This window comes from Coccinella septempunctata, chromosome 1, assembly GCF_907165205.1.
Source record: "Coccinella septempunctata chromosome 1, icCocSept1.1, whole genome shotgun sequence".
In the NCBI taxonomy this organism is placed as follows: domain Eukaryota; kingdom Metazoa; phylum Arthropoda; class Insecta; order Coleoptera; family Coccinellidae; genus Coccinella; species Coccinella septempunctata.
This window is the reverse complement of record NC_058189.1, coordinates 64,163,565-64,190,263: the sequence shown is the minus strand read 5'-3', so window position 1 is coordinate 64,190,263 and position 26,699 is coordinate 64,163,565. Positions and strand designations below refer to the sequence as shown.

Sequence of the window (26,699 nt, the reverse complement as noted above, 5' to 3'; positions counted from 1 at the left end):
TACTTTCCTTACTTTAGTAGCTTTCTCGGAGGGTAGAAGTAAATACAACTGGCAAACACCAATTTTAAATAATAGATGGGGGGAAGAAAGCGGAAAGTAAACGATTAGTGGGGCAGTAAGGGAGGGCGTCAGACTAACTGGGGTGGAATTACACGTTGGATAAGATGAAGCTTCTGTCTCAAGAATTTATCTTCGTATTCATCTCGGGGTATCCTAGCCAACGTTTCCGAAACATGAAATGTGTGTTTTGACGGCCATTTATATGGAGATTACTGGGCCGGCAAGGTTGCCTTTGATGTGGATCAAAGAATCGATAGTTTTTTTTTTGAGTACCTACTCTAAAAATTCTGATGATTTTATCACCCTTAGCAAATATTCTCAATGTTCATTCATCAAAGTGATATTATAGCTATTGATCGAAACATAATGAGATATGCAACAGTCGACAGGTGGGTCTAAATCGTTAATACTCGATATTTATAGTATGATGTCATACGAATTCTTGTAGTTAAAATAGATATGTCACTTTCCTAGGTCCGGAGTGAACGGTAGGTCCATTAGAAGTTAGAATCTCCCATCCAAACTCCTGTGGTTTCTGACGAGTCACTATAGGCGTGTTTGTTCTGACGTTTTCATGATCGAAAAGGACACCTCTCCTGTGGTCCAATTCTAGCCGTTTCTGGTCAAAAGCCATCTTCAAATTGTCCAATCTTTCATAGTGAAGATACGAATTCACAGTTTGGCCATTTAGGCCCTCTGGAGCGCAATTCTATATCGAATCATCAAATATTTGGTTTTCTCGAGTCTACAGAATAACTTCAATGCACTTCATTTCCTGAGGCATGTATAGTATTGTATAGGACACTCTGATATTCAGATAGAGGACCAAATGGGTCATTCTAGGGTGATCTAACCCCTTGCTTATTTTTGAACCAAAAAATCGAGATTTTCGAGATCGAGTTTTTGTGCTAGGGTGGAAGCCCTGGCAACGCTGATTATAGAACCAGAAATCCCAATTAGATCGGAGGAATGAAACAGGAGAAATCGCAGATTGAAGTTTGCAATTTTTGAAAAATGCCATTTCCAAGATGAATATCTAAACTAATAAAAATAGGCTTTCCAAATTGCTCGCGAGTTAGGTTGTATAGGTATAGCAGAAAAATCATAGAAGATTTAAACGTGATACATACTCTAAAACATCAAGCTTTCTAGTGATAAATCCCGACATTTCATCCTGAAGAGCCTAAATTTTTGGGGATTTTTCGAAGGTCAACTATCGAGTCACGTATCTTCCAGGAAAATCATCGTAGATCCGAATATTATACATATTTTGAAAGAGCAACTCTTTTTGTGATTAATTTCAAGTTTTCATCCATCTGGCAAAACTGTTCGGTCTTAAGGAAGTTGTAACTGACCCCATCATTTTTGGGAATTTTTCAGGATAATCTTATATCTAAACGTGACACATATTCAGAAAGAGCTCATTTTTGTCCCAAAAAAATCGAGATTTTCGAAGTCGAGTGTTTGTGCCATAGCACAGCTCTAGCAGAGCTGAATATAGAACTGAAAATCTCAATCGAATCGGAGTAATATAACAGGAGATATCACGGATTTTTTCAATTTTAAACAAATGCCGTTTCAACGATGTAAATCATCCCGAAAGAGATAAGCTTCCGGAATTACTCGCAATAGATTCAGCGTATTCGATAACATAGATTTTAATACCAAACTTCCGAATGTCTGACACTATTTCACTAGAAAATATTTTTTTTCGTTCTTCCATCTTGCACCTTTCCAACGAGCATAGATTTTAAATTGTTCGATTGATGCTTCACAAAATATCCATCACTACAACCATCTACCTGAAAATTCATGGATTTCTCGTCCCAACCTCTTATTTCGAGCAGAAAATTGGAATTATAATCCAGAAAATTGATTCTTCTAAATATCTTAGGATATATGCCTTTCGAGGCTATGATGTTATACCACAGCCGTCTATAGATACCTTCAAAAGGCTGTGGATAAACCCACACTTCACGAGTCTTCACGCTCGCCAACTTTGACAACGAATTTTTGACTTGTACAATAATTTGTAATATTGACTATTGGGATACAAACATTATTCTCATTCCTCACAAAATTTTATTTACACAGGAAAAGGGAACAGAGTCATGGTGTTAATATTTCGTAGCCGATGCAATCTTCTCATCATCTAACCCTACGTTAATTGTCAATTGCAGGGCTCTTTGTTCACTTAATGCCATGTAACAGTAACGGCAGCCAGATATGTCGGTTGTCTTGTGGTGCCAGCTCTCCTATTCCGTGCATACGAACACGATGCACTTCATTACTTACCCCTACTGACTAATCTCAAAGGATAACCTGCATTCGTCTAATTGATGGTTATCGAACAGTCTCTGTTCCTGCAATATTAATATTTGGAGCGGTATCTATCAGAACTTCGTTATGTGCACTCTGAAATATCGATGGGTACCTCAAGTTTGGCAGATTTAATTCAAAATCGTCTTTGATCCGGAGTTTAATCAGGAGATGCTGCTTGGGAGGAGCAGGGTCTCCTTAGAGAAGGTTGTGTCGTGGGGATTTGAGGAATAACCTGTCCTTAGGAAAGGTGTTGCAGAGTGTTCATGGGATATAAGAACTTTTTATTCTCTCAATGAGGACCTTTAGTTCCATCAGTTGATGATGAAGTTTTATTAAAGAATCAAAGAATAGTATACAACTTGAATAGAAATCCTCATCTTACATGTCGTGGAGGGAAAAGAGTTCAAATTTTACTGAGAAATGGGGTTTCAAAAATAGAAATTTGTTCTGCATTTTACCGATGGTTATCACTCTGTTAAGGCTAGGAATTGAATCTTGATTCAATCCTGAAAAACTGTGATGATTGAATACCTACTTCTATAGTTAGTTATCAATCATTCACTGATTGAGCTGGTTAATCTGGACACCATAATCCCTTCACTATTTAACTCTTATAAGCAGAGTACTCAACGTTTGGAATAAATGCATAAATCATTTAGTACTAATGAATATCCCATCTATAATTTCCCGTTTGACATCTTCAACAGAAGTCCGACTCATGGGTCTGAAATTCCCCTCCAAAATGAGAAAGTTCTGTCAGGTCCAACAAGTAGCAGATTAGGCCGGTGTGTCCCTTATCAACGTCAATGGGATTGAAATTGGGAGAGCTTAACGTTCTGGCTTATAATGTTTTATGTGAATTCCGTGGAATTCAGAGTTGTGCCGATAATTGCAAGATTCATGGTGGCCACAATCGGTGTTGATTTTTTATGAGTTTGATTGATAGGGAAGGATGTCTTCAAATTGAGTGCTTTTATAAAAGTTTATGGAGTATACTCCGAAATATGTAATTCCCTATCCAACGACCTTAAAACTAGAAAAGATGAAAAACTTCTCATTGAACAATTAATTTCAAAAATTTCTCTAAATTTTCAAGTGCAATATGACTATTCAGGGTGAGTCTTCGACTTCATCCGATAGCTACCAACTTAGTTTCAAGTGTTGGATTCTTTCAATTTTTATGGTACGTAATGGTTTTTATGAGAAAACTATGAGACGTGACTGATATCTTGTGTTCGAAAAATATTCATCAAATATATGAAAAACAATATTCTGAAATTCATTTCATTCGATAAAACCGTTTGTGAGAGAGATAATAACATATTTTTATGGTTTTTACACCCTGTATCTTTCAAAGCGAGCCGATTCGGAAAGAAAGGTATAGGAAGTGCTTCTTTTGACCTCAATGATCTACTGTTAAAATATTTGTACGAGACAAAGACTCACCCTATTTATATCCGATATCTAGTTAGCCTAGACCAGATCCATGCATAAAATAAATTTTTCGTTACCATAGCAACGAACAATTACTCATAAGAAGTGTCAGTGTGAATTTTGAGGTCAAAAGTAAACCAGAGTTACGCAATAAATTAAAAGATAGAAGATGACCACCGAAATTGTGAAAATCGAAAAATTGGAGTATCGAATCGTCATCAGGTACCTGTATTTGAAAGGGTTAAGAGTAAAGCAGATTTACAAAGATATGCTTAATCCCCTTGGTGATCAATGTCCTTCGTATACGACCGTGAAAAATTAGACTGCAAGCTTCAAAAGAGGTAAATTTTCCATTGAAGATGATAACCGATCAGGAAGGCCAGTTTCTGTGTCAGTCCCCGAAAATATCGATGCAGTTCATGACATGATTTCATCAGACCGTCGAATGGGGCTAAAACGGATATCTGAAGCACTGAATATTTTATAGGAACGCGTTCATCCTATAGTTCACATCAATTTGGACCTGAGAAAAATTGCTGCAAAATAAATCCAAAATGTTTGAATGTTTACCAAAAGAGTGCAAGGGTAGAAGCATCGCGTTCGATCTGTGCTCGATTTAAAAACGATGTGGACTTCTTAAACCGACCGAATTATTACTATGGATGAGACTTGGGTACATTTCTACGATCCAAAAACAAAGCAACAATTGATGGAATTGCGACACTCTAGTTCTCCAAGACCTAAGAAGTTTCGTATCCAAAAATCTGTTGGAAAAGTTCTTGCTTCAGTTTTTTAGGATTTCCATGGAGTAATCCTGATTGATTTTTTGGATAAGGGTAGAACAATAACCGGAGATTACTATCCGACATTACTGACCACTCTACGGGGGAAAATTAAAGAGAAAAGAAGCGGACAGCTATCCAAAGTTGTTTTGTTTCTGCAGGAGAACGCCCCTGCACACAAATCTCATGTTGCCATGCAAGAAATTCGTGATTTGGGGTTTGACTTACTAGAACACAAACCTTATTCACCAGATTTGGCTCCATCCGACTATCATCTCTTTCCTCAACTGAAAAAAAGTTTCAAAAGTTGTAAATTTTCTTCCAACGAGAAGGTTATAAAAGCTGTGGAGGACTGGTTTGCAGAGCAAGAAGAAACATTTTTTTTGAAAGGTCTAGAGATGTTGTTGGTTCGCTGTAATAAATGTATCCAATTAAGAGGAGAATATGTTGAGTAATAAAATATTTTGACATTGAAAATTTTTTTGATTCTATAGCAGGCTAGGAATTTTTCATCACAACATAATTCATCGTAGTTTTATGGATAGATACAGCCCCAAATAGTGTAACATATGTCTTTATACAACAGGTAAGAAACCCACTACGAAGAAAGTAACGAAGGATGTTTATCATTCCAAACCTCCCAAGGGAAGAATTCTTCACTCTATGCTAAACAGAACCGACCTAAACCGGGCGCAATCAACAAAATTCTCATTAAAATTTGAAAATTTCCGTGGCCTTATTTCCTTAACAAAGTCCGCCCTAGTAACAAAGTAACCCGTGTAGAAAATTGGTAGTGCTTCAAATTACTGGCGAAACTCGGAACAAAGCCCTGCCTCGGCTCTGATAATATAATCGAGTTTCCTATTATGCATTGAATTTCTTCCCATTCAAATAGAGTCTAGTAAGGGATCATCAAAGATGCGCCAACGGCAAAGTTTGGAATTAATACAATACCTTGAAATGCAATATGAATTCATCAACTTGAGCGAACAAGGCTAATTATGTGAACATCAAACAGTTTAATTTGGGCTCAATTGGATGGTGTCAATAAATTAGCCGCCGGTCCCTGAGTGAGTGATTTCGAGATTAGAACGGTTATTGTGGATGTTCAAGCGATCATTATCGGTCAGACCAAAGGACGATATAATTTCGTCCTGTTCGTAGTGTGACATAGATTATTATAAATCAGTAAAAATCAATTCGTTTTCCTATAAATCGTGGTTTCATCTTTCTCGATCTTTTTCTGGATACGTCAACCCTCAAAAATGAGGATGAGGAGCAGCTGGGGGTCGACAAATGTAACAAAGCAAATTTTCAATTAGTTTTGTTTCCGAATTATTCATTTTCATATTTCCGTAACGTGAATTGATTAAGTCGACCGGTTTCAGGCCGCGCGGACCCATGTGTTCCCGGATCGCGATGTCTTCAACGTGAGGTCAAGGGGGGATATCGTATGCCGAATTTGTTTAATTGCGCATTTGACAATTGTATAAAAAAGGGCCGTGCCGGGTATAAATTCGAGCGATTTCGTAAATTCAGTCAATGAAGCCAGAGTTTTCCATCAACCGTCCGAGAAGTATACCTGATAGTAAGTACATTCAAGGGTTACACATGGGCAAGGTCTCAGGTATGATTATTTTAATTACTCTTTTGGTTAATTTGCCGGTTTATTTATTTTCCCACATACCCTTCTTTCCGCCGTGGAGTTGTGTAGTAGCTTCAAATGGCCTACACTACCCCATGGACTTTCCCAGTATGCGTAGGTGTGTACGCTAGCTTCAAATGGCGCGTACATGCTTCCGTGTCATCCTTCCACCGTACCGCCCGGGTCCTGGAGGCCATGCATTAGCTTGAAACGGCCTGCATGTCTCCTTGTATCCTAAAAGTACAGGGGTGTACGATGTTAGCTTCAAACGGCCCATCCTACACTCTTGTCAGGTACGTTCCGCCGTCTCTAGCTCAGCCCACCCTTACCGTACCGCCTGAGTTCCTAGAGGTGATGCATTAGCTTCAAACGGCCTGCATCTCTCTTGGGAGTCCGAGTGTGCGGGAGTGTACGATGTTAGCTTCAAACGGCCCATCCTACACACCTGCCAGGTATGTTCCTTTGTTACCCTTTTTTACCCCGCCTTTCCCTAACCGTACCGCCCGAGTTCTTGGAGATTATGCATTAGCTTCAAACGGCCTGCATCGCTCCTGGAATTCCGAGTGTACAGAGGTGTACGATGTTAGCTTCAAACGGCCCATCCTACACAACTGTCCGGTATGATCCCCTTCGAACTAGACCACCCACCGGGGTTACGGGGGTGGGTACAGCCCCCGTGATTTCGGAACACCTTGGATTCCGAGGGCACCCTCGCGGGTGCGTTCGTCGTCCTTGTTCCGTGGTTTAGTTTTTCCCTCGGTTCACCAAAGTATACCGGCAAACCGCCGTCCGTCTTAACACCAGTTTCGCTTATAATAACCGACTTTGCCCATGTTACTACCCGCCGCTTGTACGGAACGTAGAGTTAACTTGCATTATTTCACTTACGCTCTTGCTTCATTCTAACTCCGACCGCTTCATCCCGCATTCTTACTTTGCTCACTCATCATGTTTCGACATTAAAAGCACGTTACATCCCGCTTCTGCTTCTGCACCGCTTATTCACCCCTATACCCTGTACGACATCATCATGTATATAGAAGATATCGAATAGAAGTTTCATGGTTATTGTGTTTTATTTTTCTCCCGAATAGAGTTTTTAAGATATTTCAGAGATAGGGGACTGTCCGAACTTCATGAACATCTGACCCATGGACATAACTTTCTCTGACTGTAGCTCCTGGTCACCTGTAGGATACCGCCTACAGGTTCCGAGTGTCCTCAACACTTTAAACTAGAGGTGGCGCCCGAGGTTTCTATCTTCGGAGAAGAAGACGGCAACAGATGGAGACAGGAGGTCGTCACACAAACAAGAATTCTTGTCTTGATGTCAAACTTCTTGTCTTTCTTGAGAAAATGTTAAGAAATTGAAAAAATTCTTGTCTTGACCATTTTTTGCCATATCAAACTTGTGTTGACTCAAGTAATTGCAAGATATTTAAATTTCTTCATAAACCTGTAAAAGCTTAAACTCCATTCACTTTTATTTTAGCACACGGTTGGCCATGGAAATTTGACACGTTTCACTCTGTATAGTACAAAAATGTGGGGTTATGACGCTTGTCAAAACATTTTTGGGTTTTAAATCAACGCTATATTGCCCGTTTTACGTAGAAGTTTCTGTTATTACGTATTTTATCACAATGTCGAATCTCTTCGGAAAATATGAGACGAACATAATTGAAGTTTATAGAAACTGATTGAAGGCATACCAAATCCAGTTATTTGCATGGAAAATACAAGAGATCAGTATAATATCATAATATGCACCAGCTTGAGAAGAGTTAATGATCGTTATCTTCTTTGGCTGAAGTTTGAATACGTTACATCAGTTGTAGATTTCAAAAATATTAACCCGAAAATGAAATGCATATAATGCAGTGGTTTGCAATGGGCATCCCTCGAAGGAATTAACAGATAATTACAAGAATGTTAAATTCTTCAACAAAAAGCATCTTGCATCAATATAAGTAAAAGGAATTAAAGGAAGTTTCAAGTAAGGATGAACTTCACCTTTGAACAAAAATTTCACATGAAAAAACAAATTAACAGAACAACTGGCGCGTATTTGTGGCTGTACATCTTAATACATTGATATAATAATAATAATTAGGTATTTATTGGTACCTTGAGTCATTTACATTGTATAGGACAAGTCAAATGAAAAATAGAAAAATCCATTTTCGGGAACTTATTCTACGATGATATTCATCGAAAATCCTCTTCATTCACAATCTTTCTGATTGTGAAAATATTCTGCTGAAATATAAGTCGTTTAGATTCCGATGAAACATTATATAAATTCACTTACATTGAATATGTTCGCTACTGTCTGACGTATGGTGGATTTTAGAATATTAGGGTATAACTATTTGAATGAGCGGATCTGAATTCTAAATAGCACTTCCTGATACCCTGTCTCTTTTTTCAATCACTTTCGGCATTTTCGTAATAAAAATTGATATTAGTTGTGGCAACGGCGTTATGACATTAACGACATTTCATGAGTGCCAACCTTACTCCGATCTAGTTACAAAAACTTGAGAAAATTATTTCATGGCCAACCGACTCCTAAAATAAATGTGAATGGAGTATACTTAGTGAACACCTGGCAAACTTTTCATAGCGTTTCGTGCTAATATAAGCGAGGTGCTAACCTGCCTAACCTAACCTAACCTAACCTAACCTAACCTAACCTGCCACCTTACTACTCTGCAGGCTTTGCTACTGTATCCTTACGCCATGTAAGGACAGTCGTTATATCATTCAATAAAAATCATCTGATTCAGTTTTCAGTTGTGGATTCCCATCAAGTATTGCCCACTCCAATTCAATAATTATAAAGAATACGTTTATTGAGATGGCAACTGTGATTTATTCCTACTACCATTCAATTAAGTTCTGATTTTCTGATTTGCAGAATTCAGGTTAATATTGGACTGAATAGCACCGACTGATGATAGTTTAAGTTTTTTTTTGGCATCGGACGTTTTCCTGAGGAGATTTGACCAGCGAAATTCAAGGATCTTAATGAACTGCAGGTCAAGCCTTCTTGGATAGTTAAAATGAAAAAAAAAAAACAGAATTGTGACAATTCACAATTTCTGGTGGTGATTTTCAATAAAATCACCCCCTCTTTCTTGAAATTCATTATGCCAAGCATGGATGTTGGGTGAAATTTCCCCTGGTCGACGAAATAAAGAGTCGATACTGCAGAGTTCAAAATACAAAGCTGCATGTATTCACGTCAAGAAGTAAGAACCCCAAAATGACGAAGGATATTCCGAACATAATCCAGGAAAATACGTCCGGGAACGTACAAATACCAGGTATTATTCCTATAAGTTTCCGCTTCTCTGTGCATGTATAAATTCGATAGAGTAAAATATTGGGGGAGCCACTGAACCCCTGAAATGTCTGCTGCGTGACAGGCATGAGGCAGAGAAAGCACAGCGAGATGACATACGTCATACGTAATTTCTGTGAGGGATCCCAGGAAGGTGTAATTTATATTTTATTCGCGAAACCTTCAATAAAGTTCCAAGGAAACGTTTTATGATTCAGGAAATGTACTAAAGCATTTATTTCCAGACGTGTATCGAAGAAATGACAGTGTATTGTTTATTTGAATAGCAATAATGATAACGATTGAAGAAGGTAATTGATCTATCAATATATTTAACAATGCCTAATTAAAATCAAGTTGAAGTAACTCCTGTAACATATTTCTTTGAATTTATGCTGTATGCAGATATATTTTCTAAGCAATATAAGCAGTATACACGAGTATACATTAAACATGAAAGCACCGATGCCTGCACCATTTTGCACTTTCAAATCCTAACAATATTAAACTGCTCCACATGAGTTAGGGATATTGACTTAAATTGCAAAAAACTATATTTAAAATAAGATTTTTGTGATGACATTTCAAATTGATATGATTTCAAGTTGCAAATTAATTTTAGCCTGTGGGTCTGCAGCGTATACAGGGTGGTTAAGAAAAATCGAGTAAAGGACTATCAATACAATGTACGGCCTCCACGGGCATCAATAACAGCTTAACATCTTCTTTGCATGCTACACACGAAGTTGTTGAACATTTCTTGCGGAATTTGGTTCCATAAACAGGGCAGAAGCTCTCTCAGATCATTTAGGGATTCTGGGGTAGGTTGATGATTATCTAATCTTCTTTGGAGCATATCCCATGCATTTTCTATGCAATTCAAATCTGGCGAGTGCGGAAGTATTGGTAAATGTGGATACCACATCTAGTGCTATCGTCTAGAGATTGAAAAGTTTCACCAATAGCAATAGCAATATAGTGTGAGGCGGTCATATTCCCAGGACAAATGTGTAGATCTGTGCGCCCTTTGAAACATATCCCGGCCCATACCATAACACTACCGCCTCGGAATGGATGGACTTCTTGGACATAGTGACGATTACGGGGTATGCGTGGGATTGTCCATACCCTTATTCTTCGAGAATATGATTCTGGATTCATCAGTGAAAAGGACACTACGCCATTGATCGTTCCAATTGATATGTTGCCTTGCCCATTCCAGTCTTTGACGCTTATGGTCACGTGTTAATGGAATTCCTCTTAATGGACGTCTAGAACCCAGATTCACCTCTCTCATACGTCGTCTGATGGTTTCGATGGAAACTTGAACCCCATCTGCATTTTGAAGAGTATTCCGTAGCATTCTACATGTAGATGTAGGGTTTCTTCTCGCCGAAACGGTGATGAAACGATCCTGAGCAGGTGTTGTTTTTCGTCGTCCACCATGCCTTGGTCTTTTCAACACGGAACCTGTCTCTCTGGACCTATTCCAAAGTCGAGATATTACACTTTGGCTGACTTGGAGCCTTTTCGCTACAACAACCTGAGTTAGGCCACCCTGTAGCATTCCGATAGCCCTATTAGCCTCAGCGTTTGTAAATTTAATTCTTGGCATTTCCAGAAAACTCGTTTCAAATCGAAGCCGTTGATAAACTGACTTCATTTCAAAATAAGAACATTCATGATGAAGCATATGCAAAGAACCAAACCTCAGAAAAAAGGCGACCAGATTGACGAAATGTCTCATACTGATTTATTGTTATCATTATTTTTGATGAAATGAGTATGTGAGTATTCGAAATAGCAAGGTCTATTGAATTCTGATTTCTTTCGTCCCTGTATCTCTACTTGCGTTTAAAAGGTATTCACTTGGATCCCACCTGGTATATGTTGGAGGATTTTTTTTGCTTCCAAATAATAAATTATTCAAATCTAGAAAAGACAAATGTGTGTTCTCGAAAAATTGAACAGAAAGGGACATTCGATTGAAGATTCATAATACATTGCAAAGTTCGGCAGAATTTTATTTGTTCTTCTTCATCTGCTGACCCCTAATATGGGAGATTTTACTATTCGATACGATATTATCAAGCAGTAATATTGGACCTTTTAGTCACACTTGAACTATTTGGGAACTCGATAAAATGCTCGGAATGCCAGTTGGCAGCGGAGACGTGGGCTAGTTCTGCGAACTTTTCTGCACGGATAATCAAACTTGAACGACTGACTAGAATGCTGATTATTTCATAGTTTGGGATAAGTCTGTTTCCACTGAATACGGAATTATTGTCGAGTTTCTTCCTTATGGTCTCATAATTCGAGGCGTTTCATCGATGTCGCCAAGTTCTACGGTTAGCCACAGGCAGATTCTGTGATATGTATGCATTCAAGAAAATTTTGTAAATGTGCCAATTTTATACAAGACACTAGGAGAAAAATTCATATAATCTTCTTCTTGAAGGCTATATTGAAAAATTCTTAACCCACTATAGAACCAAAAAAATTTCAATGTCAAAACATTTCATTACTCAACATATTCTCCTCCTAATTGGATACGTTTATTACAGTGAACCTGCAACGTCTCTAGACTTTCTTTCTCTGCAAACCAGACTTACATAGCTTTTATTACCTCCTCGTTGGAAGAAAATTTACGACCTTTTAAACTTTTTTTCAATTGAGGAAAGAGATGATAGTCGGATGGAGCCAAATCTGGTGAATAAGGGGGGTTTTCTAGTAATAAATCACGAATTTTTTGCATGGCAACATAAGATTTGTGAGCAGGGGCGTTGTCCTGCAAAGACAAAACACCTTTGGATAGCTTTCCGCGTGTTTTCTCTTTAATTTTTTTCCCGTATAGTGGTCAGTAATGTCGAACAGTAATCTCCGGTTATTGTTCTACCCTTATCGAAAACATCAATCAGGATTACTCCATGGCAATACCAAAAAACTGAAGCAAGAACTTTTCCAGCAGATTTTTGGAAACGAAACTTCTTAGGTCTTGGAGAACCAGAGTGTCGCCATTCCATCGATTGTTGCTTTGTTTCTTAGATCGTAGAAATGTAACTGAGTCTAATCCATAGTAACAATTCGGTTTAAGAAGTCTACATCGTTTTCAAATCGAACACAGATCGAACGCCATGCTTCTACCCTTGCACGCTTTTGGTCAACATTCAAACATTTGGGGATCCATTTTGCAGCAATTTTTCTCATGTCCAAATTGACGTGAACTATATAATGAACGCTTTTGTATGAAATATTCATTGCTTCAGATATCTGTTTTAGCCCAATTCGACGGTGTGATAAAATAATGTCATGAACTGCATCGATATTTTCGGGGACTGACACTGAAACTGGCCTTCCCTATCGATCATCATCTTCAATAGAAAATTTACCTCTTTTGAAGCTTGCAGTCCAATTTTTAACAATCGCATACGAAGGACATTGATCACCAAGGGTATTAAGCATATCTTCGTAAATCTGCTTACCTCTTAACCCTTTCAAATACAGGTACTTGATGATGGCTCGATACTGCAATTCTTCGATTTTCACAATTTCGGTGGACATATTCTTTCTTTTAATTTATTGCGTATCTCTGGTTCACTTTTTTGACCTGAAACTTCACACTGACACTTCTAAAGAGTTATTGTTCGTTGCTATGGTAACGCAATAATTTTTTTATGTATGAAACCGGTCTAGTCTCACTAGATATAAATACATCCTCAAAGAAGAATCCAAGCGAAATCCAATTTGTTCGTACATATTTCAGTGAACACACCGAGGAACACACCATCTAGCAATGCTGATATCGATTTTCAGTTTCAGTTTTAGCCCTATCATTATCTGAACAGCCGAAGCTAGCAATAAACAAACGCATAAGGCGAAAATCTCACGGAAAATCAAATTTCATAGCTTCCAATCACATTAAATCAAGGGATGAAAGAAAGGGCAACAACTCCGCTCCAAACAGGGGGAGAGCAGATGGGGTTCCTAAGTGATATCGGAAGCTTTGGGTTGACTTGCCAATAAATTGAAACCTGAGCCTAACCCTGAGAGGAAAGAATCATGTCTTTCAAGGTTGTCGTGCAAGAGGATTTCACGCTGTGAAATATAATAGTCCTTCAGATAAAGCTGGAAATATTCAACGGATTTATCATTATCGGATATCTAACTTTATTCCATAAAAAAAATCGGTGAAAATATTGGACGGGATATGATTGCATATTTTGTGATACAGCTGATCTCCAGTTACAGTTGTTGATGAAAAATTATTCGCATCTCGAGTTACCTTTGGAATAAAAAGCTATTTTTGTAGCAGTGAATAATTCGAGTTTTTCTATTTCATATTCTATCCCATTAATGTCTTAATTTTACTGATCATAATTACTCCGTTGTTTGGGAGAAAAATTATAATGAGCATTTCGAAATTTCATAGAAGGATTTTGCCTTCAATACTGCACAAATTAAATTTTCATATTTACTATTCAGGTGGGTATGACGATCTATTTGCGGAATCAAAATAAGTTTTGTATGAAAATATTAGGAACAAAGTAATAAAAGCTGACAGATGGGAAGGAGTTTCGATGAACTATTACTATAGAATAAACTCAAACAGACCCTTATTCTTCGACAATCTGAAAATCGTCCATATCTGGATTAATCAGTGAAAAGGACACTACGCCATTGATCGTTCCAATTGATATGTTGCCCTACCCATTCCAGTCTTTGACCTTATGGTCACGTGTTAATGGAACTCCCCTTAATGGACGTCTAGAACCTAGATTCACCTCTCTCAAACGTCGTCTGATGGTTTCGATGGAAACTTGGACCACATCTGCATTTTGAACAGTATTCCGTAGCATTCTACACGTAGATGTAGGGTTTCTTCTCGCCGAAACGGTGATGAAACGATCCTCAGCAGGTGTTGTTTTTCCTTGGTCTTTCCAACACGGAACCTGTCTCCCTGAACCTATTCCAAAGTCGAGATATCACACTTTGGCTGACTTGGAGCCTTTTCGCTACACCAACCTGAGTTAGGCCACCCTGTAGCATTCCGATATCCCTATTAGCCTCAGCGTTTGTTAATTAACGTCTTGGCATTTTCAGAAAACCCGTTTCATATCGAAGCCGTTGATAAACTTACTTCATTTCAAAATAAGAACATTCATGAAACATATGCAGAGAACCAAACTTCAGAAAAAAGGCGTCCAGATTGACGAAATGTCTCATACTGATTTTTATTGGATCGATTCAAGTTGTTATTGAGTTTTAAATGATTTTACAGCGATGTCATCGAAGATTACATACTTTTAAAAACGATTGAATACGATATCCCTAACTCTTGTGGAGCAGTATATGTTTCAAATATTCTCAAGGGAATATACCAATTTATTTAAACAATATACTAGACATAATTATGCAGTAAACTGGTGTATGATGCTCAAGAACTTCCTACAGTAATGTCACTTCTGTATCTCCTTGCAGATCAGCAAACTCTTGGGTAGTTAAGTCGGAGAATTGATTGAGACTTTTATACCAAGACACAAGTCCTTGTTTGTACTTCGCATTGTGTTCTTCTATGTCGATTAGTTTCAGCTTGAAGATTTCCTTACGTCGGGCTTCTTCTGTTGGATCTTCATATTTTTTATGGAAATCGTTCTGTTTAGAAATAATGAATATAGTGTTTCAGAAAAATGTGGAGCTCATTCAGAATAATTAAAAGAGACACATCTAGCCTGAAAAAAATATTTTCATAGCTCACCTTGTATTTGATCCATTTGGCATCTAGGTCATCCACGGAAATCGATGAGGCTAGGTGTAAAACACCAATTACTGCCAGGACAAAAAGTTCAATTTTCATGTTGTGCAGTTTATTCGATTACAGTTGTAATCTGTGACAACGTTACAAGTATAGAGAGGTATTCGAATTGTGTATCTATTTCACAGGCTATCATTTTTATATTTAGGTATGACCTTTAGCGATAATGTAATTGGATGCTTTGTTGAATAACAAAAATATGCTGTCATCAATTTGTATCCGCTCAGTAAATACAGATTGATTTAACTTCAGGACTCGAATTCCTTTAGTGTCTAATTGCCCATTACCAAAATATCGCTGGCTGTGTTGAGCTTTTCATTTCATTGAATTGAATATTCTTTTTACAAGATGAGATTGGTTCATTTAGTTTCGGAGTTATGGATCATTCAATTTGTTGCCAATATTCAGAAAAATAGCGATTTAATTTAATTAAATCCACTATGAAGTTGTAAAGTACCAATACTGATACTTGTGCTAAAGTTTTTGGGAGAGTCATTGTAAAAATCACTGTTTTCTTTGAATTGTTCAATCTGCATACTTTCCCTACTGGCTAATGAAAGTAAAACTAATTGTTTGAATTGAATTATACTTTATTGAGAATATTTTGACCATTGTTCATACACTGTAGAAAATCTCGATGGAATTATTGCTCATTATTGTGAAATCACTCTCTCCTTACTCCTTGAATCTTCTTGAATTCTTCTGGTGTCCAATCTGAGAACTGGTTGATACCTTTAGTCCAAGTAACCAATCCCTGTTCGTATTTGAGGTTGTGGGATTCTACTTCTTCGAGGGATTTGACAAAAAGTTGCTTTCGGCGAGTTTCTTCAGCTGGAGTGTCATATTTCTTGTTGAAATCGGTCTGTAATTGAATATTTTCTCATATAATAAATAGAACTTCAGTGGATCAGAAAGGATCAATTAGGAATGGAAACGCCATGATATATGCCACTCCACACTAGGTAGAGAAGAATATTATGTATTTAAGGTACTTTCGACTGAAATATTGAATTATTCTGATCGCTGTATTGCTTGATTGAAAATGCCATAGAATTTGGGAGGAAAAATAAAGACTGTGGGAAGTACTACTATTGTTATGATTAAATATAATCACACTCACACATAATTATCTGATTATCAAGTATTTTCAAGATACTTCAGGCTATCTACATCATCTACTACTTCATTTTCACGACTCTAGTCATCAAAAATTCAGGAAAGCTTATCTACATGAAAAATTCATCAACATGATAAGCTCATTAATTACACATTATATGTGTAACTCAAAATTCTCATGACTAGTCGAAATGATAAAACACTGATAAATAATCGGAAAAAGTAACTCAAAAACTTACAATTTGCGAAGAATAACTGAACATAAAAATAATTAATAAGTAGTAATCAACATTATTGAAACAATGTTCCAGAAGAATGACTATACCTATCCAAATTGAACGTGATTTCAATCGAAAATATAATGAACAGAGTAGTCTGGTCATCCAAGAATCAAGTAATTTTATCAAGAATTATTGATAATTGATCATACGAAGTAACTGAAATAATTCAACTAGTAGAATTTGAACAAAACAATTTCCGAGAATTTTATCCATATTCAGGGAGATTTCATATATAAGCGTATGATATATTTTCACTATACAAGGTAGATGAAAGCGTTGAATCTTCAACCCCAATACTTTTGCCAATTCTCGTTTTTTGAATGGCTCAATCTAGCTTGTGAAGATGAAATCGGACAACACTAAAATAAACTCAGTTTTTGAATGGAGAATCGTTTTTCTTTTTCCTTTTTTTGAACAGCTCCAGGTTTTATGAGAATATGAGTGAAGTTCAGAGTCAATTTTTACTCACTTTGTATTTCTCCCACTGGGCGTCCACGTCTTTCACAGGTGCTGGAGTGGCTAAATTAAAAACAGCTATTAGAACAACACAAAACACTACTACTTTCATTTTGACGTTCAGCAATTATAAAATTATTAATCTAATTGAAGGTAACGTATATTGGTACGTCGCGTTGGCTTCACTGATTTATGATCAATGATTGATTAATGGACGAGTGGAACGTACTTATATGTGAATTGTGGAGTGCCTGACAATGCTGGGAAGTACCTCTTCTGATTGTTATACAAATATTTGTGAAGAATTTCTCGGGAAATCTTGATATTGGGGAAGGCCTCATGAATATGGAAAAAAATTTACGCAATAGATTTTTGTTTGGTTGTGGCAAATTTTGATTGCAGTTGTGGTTGATAATTTCATACACGTGTATGTAAAATGGTAGTTCATTATACAGGGTGTCCCAAAACTACTGAATCAAACGTCAGACCACGATAGAGTAGATCAAATACTATCGAATGACACCAACATTAGTTGAGCGTAAATGTACCGTTTCTGAAAAAACCTAACCTGAAGTTGCCGATTTTCGAACTATTTCTCAATCACAAGGCCAATTTGTGATCAAGAACAGCGTTTTTCTCCAATATTATCACTCCTATAGAGGGGGTTTATTCTGAGTAATAAAAATCATGTAGAAAAAACAATTGTTTCAATTCACATTTAATTAGGTTATCAATTAACTACTTAAAATAATTTCAATTAGGGGAGATAAAACAATAATCTCAGTTCAATATAATTTAAAATCGATATTCTTTTTCACTGACCCTGCCATTTAAAAAAATAGTACGAAAATCGGCAACTTTAAATATTTTAATGAAATCCTGATTATTTTGGAAACGGTACATTTTCGTTGAACTAATGTTGGTGTCATTCAATAATATTTGATCTACCCTATCGTGGTGTGACGTTTGATTCACCAGTTTTGGGACAGCCTTTATAAATATAAAATACCAGGGCTTCACTTATATGAAGCTCACTCTTGAGTGAGTTTTATACTCGGCTTTGTACAGGGTGAGTCTTTGACACGGACAAATATTTTTACATTAGATTCTTGAGGTCAAAAGGAACACTTTGTTTTTTTACCAAAAAACTGTAATTTTTTGTTTTATCTCACAAACGGTTTTATCGAATACAATGAATTTCGGAATATAGTATTTCATTTATTTGATGAATCTTTTTTCAACACAAGATATCACCTACGTCTTTAAGTTTTCTCATTCTGACCATTAGGTGCCATAAAAATAACAAAACTTCAAAGATATAAACGATTAAAACTAAGTTGAACGATATCTAATGAATAGTTGAACGTTTTGTGAAAGTATTCTTCATATTTTCTCGTATAATGCGACGTTTTCGAGTAATTTGATGTTCAATTCGATTAAAAAGTAGGTATCTGTGTAATTTGAAAAATTGGGTAGTATGGCTGAATACAATTCACAGATGTGTAGTGTCACAGATTCAGCTAGTTATTCTGAAGGTAATTTTGTTTTCACAAGGGTAGCAGAGCTCATTATGAAAACTTAAATTGTATATATATTTTTATCAGGACCGAATCAGAATAAATGGTGTAGGAAAAATTGTTTCTTTTGACCTCAAGAATCTAATGTTAAAATATTTGTATGAGTCAAAGACTCTGTATACTGTGTCCCTAAATCGAAAATGTAGAGATTAATAATAATTCAGTATCAACGACAAATACAGCATCAGCTGAGATATGCGTCATTTAACTTGCTGCTATATTTCATCTCAACTTTGTTTATGAATGCACATCCTTGTGGGCTAGTCATGTTAAAATGATTCTTGAATGTGTAACGCGAGGATTTCTGTTTTTAGTTGTTTAATTGTTGTTTGCATGGAATTTCCTGCCCCTTTCATTGAAATGTATCATTTGGTCTCCTTGAATGGATCTCCATTTTCCAATGCTTTCGAAAAAATCAACCATACTGAACGAAAAGAAATCCTGGAAGAGGGGTGGGGATTTGGATACGAAAAGGATATTTTCTACAAAATTTATTGCTTACATTCAACGAAAAACTGCTATTATACATATATCAATTTATAAATCTAGAAAGTATTATAAAGGGCTATATTTTCCGCATCAATTCTTAGGCCTCCCGAATCCCAAATATTTCTTCCTTTCTTCGGATGTCAGATCGGCGAAATGGTTTATTCCTTGAGTGTACGTTACTAATCCTTGTGCATGCAGAGCATTGTGTGCCTCTACTTGTTCGGCCGTCTGCCTGAACAATTCTTTGCGGCGGGCTTCTTCCTCGGGGCTGTCGTATTTCTTCTGAAAATCAGCCTGAAAAATACAGAAAACATGAAGGAAGTTGCTTGCTGTGGATGAATTAAATACTATCATTCAATTTTACGAGGATGAAAAATTGGACTACAAGCTTCAAAAGAGGTGAATTTTCCATTGAAGGTGATGACCGATCGGGAAGGCCAGTTTCTGTGTCAGTTCACGAAAATATCGATGCAGTTCGTGACATGATTTTATCAGATCGTCGAATTGGGCTAAAAAGGATATCTGAAGCAGTGAATATTTCATACGAACGCGATCATCATATAGTTCACGTCAATTTGGACATGAGAAAAATTGCTGCAAAATGGATCCCCAAATGTTTGAATGTTGACCAAAAGCGTGCAAGGGTAGAAGCATCGCGTTCGATCTGTGCTCGATTTGAAAACGATGTAGACCTCTTAAACCGAATTTTTACTATGGATGAGACTTGGGTACATTTCTACGATCCAGAAACAAAGCAGCAATCGATGGAATGGCGATACTCTGGTTCTCCGAGACCTAAGAAGTTTCATGTCCAAAAATCTGTTGGAAAAGTTCGTGCTTCAGTTTTTTGGGATTGCCATGGAGTAATCATGATTAATTTTTTGGGTAGAACAATAACCGGAGATTACTATTCGATATCAATGACCACTCTACGGGAAAAAATTAAAGAGAAAAGACGCAGAAAACTATCCAAAGGTGTTTTGTGAATGCTGCCATGCAAAAAATTCGTGATTTAGGGTTTGAATTACTAGAACACCCCCCTTATTCACCAGATTTGGCTCCGTCCGACTATCATCTCTTTCCTCAACTGAAAAAAAGATTAAAAGGTCGTAAATTTCCTTCCAATGAGGAGGTAATAAAAGCAGTGGAGGTCTGGTTTGTAGAGCAGTCAATATATCCTCGTATGCGCTGATGATCCCCTCGCATTCCGCCATTCTAAGCTTAAATGCATACCCAGTCAACCAGAAATGTAACAGTAAGTCGCAGGGAGTACCCAAAAATATCGCATTGAAGCGCTTCTTTGAGAAGTTTCATGGATGTACTTAAGATTTCACATTGTGGACATTAACGTCCGCATATTGTTAAGTTTGCGAATTCCTCAAGTTTAGATCCCTAGTGGTTACATAAAACATCATATCGAGATGTTCCGATGAAGTGAACATAGCTACTATTATGCGACTTCACTCTGTTGATATTTTTGAAATATTGAATCTGTGATATTTTTAGAACATGAAATGATGTGTTGTGAATACATTTCGATGAACTCTACCCAGCGACTTCTCTAAGAAAAACTTTCAGTAACTGTCTGAAATGTTCTATTTATCAGCACGTGGTCTCGAGGTTAACTCATAACCTAAATCCCGCTATGCAAAACGTGGTGTGACGTGTTTCGTTCATTCGTTCTGTGACTGCGTTGTGTTGAGAGAATGAACAAACAAAATCTTTATGAATGAATCTTTAGAATAATTTTTTTAACAGAGCTGTTCTATTATTAAATATCGTTTTAGTTAAGTGTTACTTGACGTTGATTGATTAATTAACGTGCAGTAAAAGGTGAGTAGTTATATAACCTATTGAAATAATGACTACATCATGATCACTTCTTGGCCCTCTTATCCTCCCCATTTTTGCACCTTTGTAGCGTTCAACTTTCAACATACCTCATATGAATTTAGGTGATAAGTAACATTCACAACCTTCAAAATCAAACTTGGAATTGATTTGAATCATCGAGAGAACTTCAAATTATTATTTTAGATACTGTGCTGGAAAAAATCACCTTCTACTGTTGTTAGATTTTTCATTCAATTTATTACTATCAATACAGCTCTGATTTTTTCTTCTTCAGCTGGACCATGCCGTTCCTGAAGTGGAATGAAGATTTATAACAAGATATATGTTCTTTATTTTATATATTTGGATTTGTATGAAACATATTAATCTTGAATAAAAAAATATCAGTAATTCATATAGTTGTTCAATTTCCCTTTTGAGGATGAGAGCAGAATGCGAAATATATGTAGGTAAGAGTAAAGAGTAAACACAGGGTACAAATGAGGCGTTCAGAGCAGAAGAGGCCCAAGCTACATTTTTTCTGAAATTGAGTTTACGAGTATATAAAATTTTGATTCATTTTCAGGCAGTTCTTACTGTTAATTCAATTTCAGAAAAATTGTAGCTTGGGTCACTTTTCCTCGGAACGCCTCGAATATAGAGTGCAAATTGATTGCCACGATGGTAATTATCAAATTGAACATGAATATAACTTCAATAGAGGATACACTTTGGTAGTTTATTCTGTCAAAATAATCGTTCCAAAAACCTCCAAAATGAGAAGTCGCAAAGTTGCTGTCTAGGGTGCTTTTTTTACACCTACTATGTGATTTACTGGGTAATTACCCGCGATATGCGATGTTGCGGACATTAAGCACTCTCCAGTAAGTACTGGTGGCCTTTTTATAAATCAACATTGTGAAGTCGCATTTCCACAGTGGTAATTCCCAACTACTTCCCTGTGACTGAAACTGGTTGACTGGGTAGAGAATAATATATTTACAGATTTAGAAATTTTGAGAAACAGCTTTTTCGAATGGCGTTTGCGTCCTAACCCCAATAAAATCGATGTTTCGTGTTTCCATTCGAATAATCATCAAAAATATAGGAAAGTTTTTGGGTAATTCTTCTTTAGAACAAAAATTTAATCCAAAATATTTAGGAGTTAATCTGGACTCGAAGCCCATTTGGAAAATTTGCATCTGAAGTTAAAAACTAGGAATAATATCCTGCATAAACTAGGTGGTACTTCATTGGGTGCTGATGCAACTACTCTTAGAACGGCAATCTAGCTTTGTTGTTTTCGGCTGCTAAATTTTGTTGCCCCGTTTGGGTTAATAGTACCTAATAATATGCAAAAAAAGGATGCACACCTGAATCCATCTATTAAAATTATAACTGAAACTATATTGCATCTTCACCTATTCAATGGTTAGCAGTTCTTTCAAACATTGTATCATCCCAAAATACGATTCCACGACTGCAGTCGCGTAAACCCTTATGGTCCAACCCTTTTCTTAATTCGAATATAAGAGACAAAGATATTTGGTACTCTGAATGGAATAGGTGGTTTAGTTTCAAGCAAGAATTAGTTAGTTTCCCAGGAAAATATAGTATATTCTGAATCGTATACAAACGCGAAATGTCCTTTTGCTTTTCCGATGGAAAAAAAAAGTTGGAACCCTAGTTGTGACTGCGAGGAACCAGAAGAAACTATAAATCATCTGGTTAATCATTGTCTCATTTATGAATTTCAAGATGGTTTTAGGGCTATACACAAAGTTTCCAATTTTTTTTAATTGGGTCGTGAATTTTAAGTCAATCTGACATAAAGAACATAATATTATCATCTCACAATTTTTGCTTTAGTTTTTTTGTTTATTTCAGATAAAATTTTCTGGTAACTTGAAGAACACTCTTTCGATCTTCTTATACCGTATATTTCTCGTTGTCCAGAACCTACTAAAATAGGATAGAAATATCCTATTTTAGTAGGTAAAATTTCAATGGTATACTCGATCAAAAAAAGGGCGTTGAAAGTATCATATTTAGGATTTTGCCAGCCGATTCCAAATATTGGATTTGCAAATTTCAACATAAAACCGTCTCCATAGAATTTCGGTTCGCCACCAAAAATCGACAATTACTATCGAACACCGCCATATTTAAAAACAAACCACCATCAAAAGCCTCCCGAACCAAACACGATGACGCTAAAATTCCACATCAATTCGCGCCATACATGAAAAGCGACTAAATCGAATCTATACCCCTCTAACCCCCTATATTAATAAATATAAATGAAATAAATTTGTTGGAACGAACATGTTGGTCATTGGATTCATTCGAAAATATTAGTTTCGATGCCATAAATTCAAAATTCGCGGCGAAATTATATATATTCGTATGAATCATTATTTGCACAGATAGAGGTCATTATTGGGGAGCTAATAATGGGACTATGGATAAGATGGATGATGCCGACTGATTGATGAATTTGGCCGTTTTATCGGTCGCATCTTTATGGTGTACCTCAAATCATTCGATTGAAAACAAAGTGGATTCATTGCTTTAAATCACATTAGTCTTTGCACGTTTCAGATTAGGGAGAGTAGACAGAAGGAGAAGGATTGCTGCTCTGAGACCACAGATTATTTGTCCCCTAAAATATGTACCAATAGATAGTTCATGCTTTTGCCAATAGCCGCGCTGGCGATCACAGGAGTGCGAAATTTTGATTTAAACTAGTTGAAGTTGGCTGAGTGAACTGTCTTTCTGGTGACAGATGATTAGAACATTATTATTTTCGATTTTTAATAGGGGAACAACATATGACCATGGTGAAGTGTTGAAGCGTGCGCTATTGTAAGAGTGGTTTGGCATCGGAAAGAAAAGGAGCAGAGATAAAATTTCAGAGTGATTATTGTGAGAAAATAGGAAAAAACCCTAACTCAAGAATCGACTCGGAATCAATTGTGTGTCAAGAGAATTTTCGCGATGAAGATATCAAAAAAGATGAAGGATTTATTATAAACGAAATCGAAATTGTCTTCCCTCGTGAGAAGTGGACTCTTCCGATTGAGAATATGTAACCAATAAAACTACACGGTTCAGAAGTGGATATTCTTGAAGAATTCTGTTGGCATAACATAATATATGGTTTATAACTGTTCTCAGCTGAGAATTAGAAACAGAATCTAATAAGTGATGAATCTGAAAATGTCGAAAGTGGTTGAAAAAAGAGACAGGGTTTCAGGAACTGCTATTTAGAATTCAGGTACGCTCATTTAAATAGTTATACACTGATATTCTTAAATCCACAATACGTCAGACGGTAGCGAACATATTCAATGTAAGAGAATTTATATTATGTTTCATCTGAATCTAAACGACTTATATTTCAGCTGAATATTTCCACAATCAGAAATATTGTGAATGAAGAGGATGACGAAGAATTTCCTTCTATTGGTAGACCCAAAAAAGTGGTGGCATTCGAGAATGTTATGTTTGAGTGAATAAATGCGAAAAGTTTACTACAGGATTTTTGATGAATGTCATCGTAGAATAAGTTCCCGAGAATTGATTTTTCTATTTTTCATTTGACTTGTCCTATACATTGTAAGGTTATTTAAGGTACCAATAAATACCTAATTATCATTATTATATCAATGTATTAAGATGAACACCGACAAATACGCGCCAGTTGTCCTGTTAATTGTTTATTCGTGTGAAATTTTTATGTTCAAAGGTGAAGTTCATCTTGACTTGAATCTTCCTTCAATTCCTTTCACTTATATTGATACAAGATGATTTTTCTTGAAGAATTTAACATTCTTGTAATTATCTGTTAATTACTTCGGGAGATACCCATTCCAAACCACTGCATCATATGCATTTCATCTTCAGGTTAATATTTTTGAAATTTACAACTGATGTAACGTATTCAAACCTTAGCCAAAGAAGATAACGAACATTAACTTTCCTCAAGCTAGTGCATATTATGATATTATACTGATCTCTTGTATTTTCCATGCAAATAACTGCATTTGGTATGCCTTTAATCAGTTTATATAAACTTCAATTGAGTTCGTCACATATTTTCCGAAGAGATTCGACATTGTGATAAAATATGTAATAACAGAAACTTTTACGTAAAACGGGCAACATAACGTTGATTTAAAACCCAAAAATGTTTTGACAAGGGTCATAACCCCACATTTTCGTACTATACAGAGTGGAATGTGCTCAATTTTCATGGCCAACCGAGTGCTAAAATAAAAGTGAATGTCATCAAAAATCAAAATTTATGCAGAACGGACAACATAGCGCTGATTTAAAACCCAAAAATGTTTTGACAAGCTTAATAACCCCACATATTCGTACTATACAGAGTGAAATGTGTCAAATTTCCATGGCCAACCCAGTGCTAAAATAAAAATGAAGGAAGTATAGGTATCATTTTTTTGATCACTGATTTCTTTCGAATTTCATTGATTTATGAATTGTATTTTATTTCATATAATGCAGAAAATTCATATTTATTATAGGTTTGAAGAAACGTATTTGAAAAATCATCAGGAAAAACTACGATGACCCAAAATATAATAAAGACTGTTCATTTCAACTTGACGCTAAAATCCCCATCCCTTATCGATCAACCTAGCGATCGCAGCGACTCCTATAACCCCCGTTTCTGAAGACACATTCTTGGTACGGCGATCGTTCTCCTTCTCTCTACTCTCCATAATTCAGATGCCTCTTGACAGATTTCAACTTCAGTGGTTCAAATGCAAAGGTTCTACATGTTTAAAGAGTTTAATGTATGTGTGTTCCACAGAATAAATATTGGTGCTTACCTTTTCACTTAACATTTCCACTTATATTGTGGTTTTCGTTTATATTAATTTTGATTGAACTCACCTTGAATTTCTCCCATTTTCCGTCGAGATCGTCGACCGGTTTCGCTGAAGCTAAATGGTAAAGAGCAATTAGAACGAAACAAAACACAATAACTTTCATTTTTACGTCTGTTCGTCAAACGATCACAAACGAAACTGAAGAATCGATCGTGTGGAAGAACAGGTTGCTCAAGATGAAGGTTACGAGCTTTAAAAATGTTAATTCTCTAACGCCAATAGCAAACGGTTGATTTCGTTCCTACTAGGAAGTTTTTATAGGTGCACTCAAACGTAAATCGACCGCTTAAAGTGTGCCATTCAAATATTTAACATGAAAATCTGAGTAATGCCGGAAAAACCTTGAGTAAATTGCAGCCGGACAATAACATGTTTTTCTGATAAATGATAAGATTAATTAACGCAAGAACAATTTGCCTTTATTACTTTTGTGAAATTACCAACTAACTTTTCAGTAGTTATGGGCTTTATCATTTCATCTATGTTGAGGTATAAAACTGATAGTGTCAGGTCAACAAATCTTTTGATTGTAATGAATGTTTACTAAATTCATATTGTTGCATTGTGTCCCAGTATAAATTTTTTAAGTGCTCAAAGATTAGCACACTTTCTTCTCGAATAAAAAAA

The 26,699-nt window shown here is 36.3% G+C and overlaps 2 protein-coding genes across 2 annotated transcripts; both read right to left on the bottom strand.

Moving 5' to 3' along the window:
• Window positions 1-14,967: 14,967 nt before the first annotated feature.
• On the bottom strand, window positions 14,968-15,874 carry LOC123322016 (protein CTLA-2-alpha-like). Its single transcript, XM_044909839.1, has 2 exons — window positions 15,348-15,874; window positions 14,968-15,244 (listed from the first exon to the last, which is right to left on the bottom strand). Exons 1-2 carry the CDS (start codon window positions 15,444-15,446, stop codon window positions 15,038-15,040), a joined length of 306 nt encoding a protein of 101 aa, XP_044765774.1. The 5' UTR covers window positions 15,447-15,874; the 3' UTR covers window positions 14,968-15,037.
• Window positions 15,875-15,976: 102 nt separating this feature from the next.
• Window positions 15,977-26,333, bottom strand: LOC123307543. The gene is made up of 4 exons (XM_044889904.1): window positions 26,077-26,333; window positions 19,417-19,617; window positions 17,271-17,384; window positions 15,977-16,266 (listed from the first exon to the last, which is right to left on the bottom strand). The coding sequence occupies exons 1-4, from the start codon at window positions 26,173-26,175 to the stop codon at window positions 16,069-16,071; spliced, it is 612 nt and encodes a 203-aa protein (XP_044745839.1). The 5' UTR covers window positions 26,176-26,333; the 3' UTR covers window positions 15,977-16,068.
• Between the last annotated feature and the right edge of the window lie 366 nt (window positions 26,334-26,699).